General features: G+C 40.1%; 1 protein-coding gene across 1 annotated transcript; it reads right to left on the minus strand.

The window, feature by feature from the left end:
• Window positions 1-786: 786 nt before the first annotated feature.
• pck1 (phosphoenolpyruvate carboxykinase 1 (soluble)) lies at window positions 787-6,127 on the minus strand. Its single transcript, XM_082534634.1, has 10 exons — window positions 6,011-6,127; window positions 5,258-5,540; window positions 4,550-4,734; window positions 3,986-4,189; window positions 3,564-3,751; window positions 3,247-3,409; window positions 2,907-3,131; window positions 2,453-2,584; window positions 2,232-2,327; window positions 787-1,983 (listed from the first exon to the last, which is right to left on the minus strand). Exons 2-10 carry the CDS (start codon window positions 5,479-5,481, stop codon window positions 1,526-1,528), a joined length of 1,875 nt encoding a protein of 624 aa, XP_082390760.1. The 5' UTR covers window positions 5,482-5,540; window positions 6,011-6,127; the 3' UTR covers window positions 787-1,525.
• Between the last annotated feature and the right edge of the window lie 2,561 nt (window positions 6,128-8,688).

Consider the following 8,688-nt stretch of genomic DNA (forward strand, 5'->3'; position numbering starts at 1 on the left):
GCAATTTTTGCATCAATTTACTGGTTGCATTTGCTGAAGATGACACAGAGAATACTATCCCAAAACAAGGAGATGGAAACTTTAGGCTTTGGGAATGTGTTTGTGCCAGAAGTACAGGGTGACTGCATGACATTAATCACTCAGCCAAGGACTGAAAGTGACTCATGAATAGGTCTTCCAGCAAGACAATAACCCAAATCATACAGGAAGAAGTACAGTAAAGTCATGGAGCACCTTAACCACTGTCTGGGTCTTAGTCCAACAGAAAACCTATAGAGAGAAATGAAGCTCTGTGGTTTCCAAGCAACAACCTTTGAACTAAAAGATTATGAGAAGATCTGAAAAGAGGAGAGGTAGATGTATGCAAACCGCAGGACAAACTGCATGAAATATTTGACAGCTTTGCTTGCCAAGAAAGAGTATTCCACCAAGTGTAAAGTCTTATTTTAAATAGCAGTGTCAAAGATGCATTATATAATCATGTTTTCTTTGTTTTGGCATTCTTAGTATTTGAAAGACTGATTTCAGATATTTTAGCACAAACTAAGACTATTTTTAGATTATTGCTGTTTACAGATATATAGATACATGTAGTTTAGTTGAAGTTTAGTTTTGACTTTTAACTCAATTAAATGCTCATTATTTATTCCTAGCAGGTGTATATGACGTGATGGAGGTGTTGTATCAGCTTGATATAATAATGCTTGATTTTATTCTTTTCAACACTTACAAAATAAAACAATAATAACAAAACCAGATCCGTGAAAAATGAAACAGAACGACGAGTAAGTTTAAATACTTTTATTGTTGTTTCACCTCATTGGGGGCTTAGATTACAACACAAGAGAACCAGGTGATACTAAGTCAGTATAAAAATAAATTAAGGCAAAAATAATACAAAATTCCCTTTTGTGAGACCTGAGCTAACGTAGACTCTGTCTCTGTCATATAATTCGATACGACAATGACAGTAAGATGTGCATTCACAATAAGTTATTATTAAATAGAAGACTTCTGACAATAGGACAATACATTGGAACAACAGAAGAAAAAATATTGCTACTACAAATGAAGATGAAGATGCATGGAAATGTAGCAGTCGTTACTGATATTATCTCGCTGAGATAGTTCTAATGAGCATGGTCAGGAAGGTTTATCTTTACTATTCCTACAGTTTCATGATTTACATTCTCCATGATTTGCATGGATTTTTTGTAATGAACAGCCCAAGCAGATTATAGAATGTCACAGTGGTAATAACCAAATGCTGTAAGGAAAACTGCTCATTTTCTTAAGGATATAAAGGCCTTACTATAAATTAAGACTACGTCAAAGAGATAATCTAGCTATTCATACTATGTTCTATGATTTTAAGATGTTGTTTCCCAGTTACTTAATTTAATTTCCAGAATGTCTTACATGTTATTCTATTATTGCCAACACTGTAGTCTAGAATTACAGACAAATAGTCTGGAGAATTAACCCTACAATTGTTTACAGCTGCTAACATGTGGCTTTTTCCTCTTCACATTTGCTTCACCCTCTGCTGCAGGAGAGCCAGTTGCTGGGCTACCTCATTGGGCAGGTCAGCGTTCACCTGTGTGGTGAAGTATTTCCTGATCTCATCCACCTCCCTCTGCCAGAATTCCTGATCCAGGGAGAACAGCTCATCCAGGTCCACATGTCCCTGAAGGCCCTGGAGATTTAGGGAGTCTCTACAAGGCAGGTAGCCCACTGCTGATGGCATGGCGCCCTCCTCGCCATTCACCCGTCTGAACATCCAGTCCAGAACGCGGATATTTTCACCAAACCCGGGCCAAAGAAAGCCGGCAGTGGGGCTCTTGCGGAACCAGTTGACATGGAAGATCTTAGGAAGCTTGGCACCGGGGCGATCAGCCATGCTCAGCCAGTGAGAGAGATACTGGCCAAAGTTGTAGCCAAAGAAGGGGCGCATAGCGAAGGGGTCATGCATTATTACTTTGCCTGGAAGAAAAAGTAATTAGAGATTTGTCAGTACACTGTATGTTAACGTGAATGACATTCATGTGTTATTTGTTGTCATTCAAGAATTCTGAAAGTGGTTTTTTCTTTGCAGAATTTCAGATTAAATTGTCGCTAGTCTAAAACAATTTGTAGAATATTAGGCAAAAGTCAAAATGATCATCTAAGAAACTCCTTAAACATCCACTGATTGTCTTTCATACCAAAAAAGGACACTATCGTATGCTGACCTTTGTGTTCGGCTGCAGCAGTGGCCTCTGACCTCATGGCAGCGCCAACAAACACACCATGCTGCCAGTCAAAAGCTTCATACACAAGGGGAACACCTGAAAATAAGCAGATTCATTATCCAGTTATTTTCTGAGAAGTATTTATGTATTATTTTTATTTCATGTATTTAATCAAAGGGCAACTGGTGTATTCATTTCCATCTTTTGTAGTCTCTTCTCACCTTCTGGTCTACGCCCACCAAAAATGATGGCCTCTATTGGCACTCCCTCTGGAGACTCCCACTGTGGGTCAATAATGGGACACTGTCTTGCCGGAGTGCAAAAACGAGAGTTGGGATGAGCACAGGGCTCGCCTACGAAGAAGAAGAAGAAAAAAGAAAGAAACTAAGAACTTTTTACTTTTATGACACTCACACACTTCTTCTCAGTTTTAAAGTATATGATCTTTCTGTTATTTATCCCTATTTTTTTATAATATAATCTTGTACTCTGAAATTATTTGGGTCTAACAATTAAAGATTAAAAGCTTTTTTTCTTGTTACGAGACATTTGAAAATTGCTTTCGTTACACTTCTGTTTCCACCTTAAATACTGGTTTTAAATCTTAGACATCTTGTAGTCTTGCTTCTTTTTCTTCTTTTGTGAGCTGTTGCTTAAAATCAAAGAGCTGCTTACCATCTTCTGAGCGCCAAGGTTTGTTCTTCCAGGATGTGATGGTAACTCCCTCGGGCAGTGACTGGTCCATTCCCTCCCAGTACACACCACCGTCACTTGTCTCTGCAACATTTGTGAATATGGTGTTCTTGATGATTGTTGCCATTGCATTGGGGTTGGTCTTGGCTGAGGTGCCGGGTGCAACGCCAAAAAAGCCATTCTCTGGGTTAATGGCTCTGAGGTTTCCTACAACCAGGGTGAACACACAAATTAGAAATGTTAAAGTCCGCTGTACTGGATTTATGACATTTTTGACATTTGTACATCCTTGAAGACCTTTAAAAAGACATCCTTCCTTTACCTTGGTCATCAAACTTCATCCATGCAATGTCATCTCCCACACATTCAACCTTCCAACCAGGCAGCGTGGGGCAGAGCATGGCCAGGTTTGTTTTTCCACAGGCGCTGGGGAAGGCTGCTGCCATGTACTTCTTCTCTCCAGCAGGGTTGGTGACGCCCAGGATCTGAACACAGGAAATATTTGAGATAAGATAAGATAAAACTTTATTAATCCCTCGGGTGGGTTCCTCTGGGAAATTCGGAAATTTAGTTTGATGAAAATGAACAGAATGTGGATGAATCCAAAATTTAAGTGACAGTCTCATTTTCATTTCTTACCAGCATATGTTCGGCCAGCCAGCCTTCCTCTTTAGCAATGCGTGAGGCAATGCGAAGGGCAAAACACTTCTTTCCCAGCAAAGAGTTTCCTCCGTAACCACTTCCAAATGAGATAATTTGTCGGCGGTCTGGGATGTGAGCGACTAGTGTCAGCTCAGGGTTGCAGGGCCAGTTATTCACCAGAGGCTCTGAAAGACAAATTAGTACATTTGTTCATTTCAGTGGTCTATTAGCAGTTTTGTGGCAAAAGCGCTATTGTGTAACTAAAATATAAGTGAAAATATTATTGAGCAACAGTAATCAGAGGAGTAACTGATTCATACTCATAGTAAAACAGTAGCAATATGCAGTAGTCCTCCATATTGCTACTGTGCCCCCCCCGTATAGCTGCAAGAGAATGAGTCGATCAGTTTTTGACATACTTTTGAGTGGCAGAGGACAGCCGACAGAGTGCAGACAGCGGACAAATTCTCCAGTCCCCAGGGCGGTCAGAACAGCTTTCCCCATACGAGTCATCACCCTCATACTGGCCACCACGTAGGGAGAGTCTGTCAGCTGTACTCCAATCTTAGAGAGAGGGGAACCTACTGGACCCATGCTGAAGGGAATCACGTACATGGTCCTACCTGAGGATAGATACAGACAGGGATGTTCTTATTATTATGTTATTTCAATATTATTTTAAGGTTTTTGGTATTTGAGACATTCAGACAGTCAGGAAAAGAAGAAAATTTGCCTCCAGCTCATTTAAACACTTTAAAGGCAGTGTAACTTGTAAAAATAATCTCCGATAGTGTTTCTTCTTTCTAAAAAGTACCTGCTGCACTGTGGATATACTTGTCTAGATTCTCAATGCGGGGGAAAAAATGTATTCATTTAGTCAGTGTACTATTGATGAGTGAAAACTTTTGATTTCTCAAGTTTTTCTAGTCCTATATTTGAGTTAAGAACTGATAGCATTTATGAAACACGTTCGTCTCTGGTACCTCTCATGCAGCCGGGGAACCGCTGAGCCATGGCTTTGTCGAACTCTTCTGGGGGCATCCAGCGGCCCAGCTGGCTGATTCCACCTCCTAGTGGAGTGGGCACTGTGTCCTTCTGTTCCTGGGTAACAATAACTGTCTTACTCTCCACACGAGCCACATCCCTCGGGTCCGTTCTGGCCAACCAGCTGCAGGAAGAGGGAGAAGAAAAGGAAGTGCACAAATATTGAAAACTTTAGGACTTTTGTTTTAAATTTTAATTTGTTGTACTTTATTTTAAAGTAGGCAACGATTTTAAAATCTCCTAAAGCAGCCACAAATCAATATAATAATAATCAATATGTCTTCTTGATATCAGCTGGTAAAATTGAATGGTGTGATTGAGCTACCTAGACCTACTGGTTTGTCAAGAAGTAGAAATTTTCCAGGCATGTTTTATATTTAAACAGCTGCTGATGACAGAATGATGTGTGTTGTAATTATCAACAGCAACAACCCTGGGCATCTCCCAGCTGCACCAAAGCACCACTGTCCCAGCTACAAAAACAACCCAAGCTATATTCAAGAAATATAAAGCTATCGTTAGCAATAATTTCTCCTGTTTTTCAATTTGAAACCCTCACTCACATAAAAAAATAACTAACTAAATAACTAAATAAGTCTCTTAAAAAAAGAAAGCCTTCCATAAACCACTGAGTGTAACAAACATACCAGTTCTCATATTTGGTGAGCTTCTTGATCATCCCCTGTTCCTCCAGCTGGGTCAGGATGGCAAGGTTCTCCTCGTCTGAGCCATCACAGATGTGAATGGACTCTGGCTGGCACAGGGTCATATTGGTCTCCAAAAACTCCCTTACAGCTGGACTGAGGGCACTGAGATCACCCTGCAGGATCCTGGGACCACTCTGGTTCTGGGACGGGATCTGAGGAGGCATGGTGAAGGTTCTGGAGAGAGCGTGAGCTGATAGACTGAGGGGAAAAGGTGACAGGAAGTCTGGAAAGAAAGATTTAAGTGGGGGTTTGAAAAGGAAAGGGGAAAAAGGAAGATGGTAGAAGAATGTTGGAATTGAATAATATGGGTGAATAATATGGTGACAAGGAAGAGGAAAAATATAAAAGGAGGATAAAGTTTCGGAAATAAAGACATAAATGAGGACAGACCAAGAAGAATGAAAAAAAAAAGAATGAAGCAGAAAAATGGTCAAGGTGGAGTAAAATTTGGGATAAAAGAGAGTCATGGGGGGAAAAAAGAATTTTAAAAAAGTCAGTTTTGTGCATACATATTCTCAAAAAAAAAGTGCTCCACTGCTGCAACATCAAGAAATCAAACTCTGGGTGATGCAACAGCATCCTTGTGCAGATACCTCTCATTCTGCAGTGATCCTCACATTACTTTGCCTCATATTATTTTACCCTCCTCACTTTAAACATGAGCCCCACTGAAAAGAAAGAGCAGTAGGTTACCTTCAGTAGTTTGCCTGGAGTGCAGAGCCTTTAGCTTGGTCTCATCTGCTGAGGTGTCCCTGTTGCCTGTTTGCAGGAGAGTTGAGGACTGTTTCTCCTTCTTGGTCAGTTGTATCTCCTATGGAGAGCTTTGTCCTTTTTATACCCTGGGACGTCTCGCAAGACAAGGGAGGGAGTGGGGAGGGGTGGTTTAGAATGGGGGAGGGAGAGGGTGAGGAGGTGTGTCAGGAAGGGTGGTGGTGGTGGGGGGGTGGCCCTTGCGTTAGCTGGGTGAACCTGTTGTTCCCTGCAGATGTGAAAAACACAGTGTGTAACAGGCTGCTGGTGAATCATTACTCAGCAGCAGCACGTAATGTCGTCTTTGAATAACCGGTTCCCTCTGCCGCTGATCGCTGATAGCTGGCTCAGATATGAAAGAGAGGCAGGTAGCTATGCTTTCACTGCTGTGGCTGTCTCTCCCTCTGTCTCTCTTTCTGAGTAACACATGTTTTTGGAGGGAAAACTCAAGGGGAGACTGCCTGGACAAATGCTTTTTTTTTTTTTTAGAATGATAACAGTTCGTCTCTTACCATCCAATCAAAAAGAAGGCTGAGACAATAGCACAAGATTTCAATCTTAAAATTCTGAAATAAACAGCAATATATGCTCACATAGTTTTCAGCATTTTGTAGTGTAAAATAAACTTTTGCCCTGAAGCAGCAAAGCAAATCCAATTGATATAGTCTCTGATTCAGGCTGCCGCTGCCAGTGTGGTAACCTCCTGTGACGATTGCAGCAGTTGAACTTTGGCCTACTTTACTCGATGATGTAAGTTCAGGGTTCAGTGTTGCCAGAACTATGTGTGACGGGGGCTCCTTGGCTGGCCTCCTTTTATTGGCTGTCAGGCGAAGGCTTGCCTTTGTGGGATCAATGGTGGGTCACTGGAACATGCGCCCATGTGCGCAGTTCAGAGGAACTGCTGAATAAAGTCATCAACACTTAATGATAAGAGGTAAAAGCACATGTTGGAGATAAGCTCAAGGCATTTGTAAAAGTTGTAGCAACAGTTAAAGAAGTAATAAAGGCATATGTTTCAGCATAATTTTAATGACTGTCCAATTGCCACATGACAGAACGGCAGCTCTCCATGAGCTGGAGGGTTTTCTTCATTCTGCTGCTTAATACACTGGTATGCTACATGTCTTTAGGAATAAACTGCGTTTTAATGCACCCTCTTTTTCAAGTTAAGTTTACTTTTGAGCTTTAGTAACAAAAAGAGGTTTAAAAACATATGATCAAAACCAGAGTTGCACAAATGAATGCAAATTAAACTAAATTATTCAAAGGTCAAAAGTCGTTATTTGTAAAGGAAGGGAACAAATCTGAAAAATTGTGAAATATCTGAGAAGCAACTGTGACTGTGTAACATGTGGGAAATGGGAGAAGCTTTGTTTTGTTAATAATAATAATATATTCTTTTAAAGTATTGAATATTCTAGTCCATTAGTAATTTTTCAGCTAAGGTTTTCTAATATTTCATTAAAGTGTGGTAAACAACGCAAAATGGACAGATCACAAATCAAAGAAAAATCACTGATATACTTTTACTTATTACTTATTACTTATACATGTGGCAGACGTTTCAAATGATGAGGAGCTATAACAGCTTGTTTCAAGCAGAGGATGAACTGAGGGGCTACAGTAAATCATACAAAACAGCATAAACATATAAATTTGGAAACGATAGGGCGCATTCAAATTAAGGGATGTGGGAAAGTATCAGCAAAGGTCCACTACAAGTACAGTTTCTGGAATTGATTTCTCCAAATCAAATTTCAGTGAGCCCTCATTCCCTATGGATGAGGGCATTATTGTCCTGGAAAAGACCACTCCCATCAGTATAGATGTGTTTGCAAATGTTATTACTCAGAACCACTTTGCATTGATTTGCACAGTTCCTTTCCTGTAAGGCAGGGGTGTCAAACATAAACTGAGATCTACTGTTAAAATTGCACTTCTTTATATTATTTAAAGACATCTCATGTAGTTACACACTGACAGAAAGTAGAGTTTCACTCAGCTTGATTATTCTGAATCCAAAATGAATGATGTTAAAACGACCCAATGGCACATAGGACAACTTTGTACAACAGGTCTCATTATCCTCATTGCCAGCCAGGAGTGAGATTTGGAAAAAAATATTGCATTTTTACTTTAATTTAACATAATCTATGAATTATAACAAAATTTTAGCTTGAAGTAGAAAAACAACATCTCTGAAATGTCTGCATCTGTATTAGACTGACTAACAAAAAGCACCAGAAGGCTCTACAGTAACTGTGCTACAGTTCAAAAAGGTAACAGTTGGTAGGCAATGATATAGCTTGGTCACAGTACAGGGACAAGCTTAATAACAGTGACAATAAGACTGGCTTGGATTGTTTGCAGTGTACACAGGTTCAGCTTGTATAAGTGTGCAGTCTCATAGGAGTCTAATCCTGTGAATAATTAATAACAGCTTATGAGTCTAAAGCTTGTAAAACCACCTTTAGCACCAATGATTAGAAGTAATAATTTTCTTCATGACTTTAGCAGTCTCTCACACCACTGAATTCTGAAGTTAGTGGGCATTCATTTCTGCACGGCTCTTTTAAGGTCCAGACACAGCATTCTGTTGTAGATTTGCTGGTCTTCTTCGG

Source organism: Aulonocara stuartgranti (genome assembly GCF_965226115.1).
Source record: "Aulonocara stuartgranti genome assembly, chromosome: 5".
Classification (NCBI taxonomy): domain Eukaryota; kingdom Metazoa; phylum Chordata; class Actinopteri; order Cichliformes; family Cichlidae; genus Aulonocara; species Aulonocara stuartgranti.

Bases quoted from the DNA above. Each gene is read 5' to 3' on its own strand.
- pck1 (XM_082534634.1), bottom strand. From the start codon at position 5,481: ATGCCTCCTCAGATCCCGTCCCAGAACCAGAGTGGTCCCAGGATCCTG. The intron at 3,752-3,985 runs GTATGTCAAAAA...TTTGTCTTTCAG, and splicing joins CTGTCCTCTGCCACTCAAAA to AGCCTCTGGTGAATAACTGG. The intron at 3,132-3,246 runs GTAAAGGAAGGA...CCCTGGTTGTAG, and splicing joins GATGAAGTTTGATGACCAAG to GAAACCTCAGAGCCATTAAC.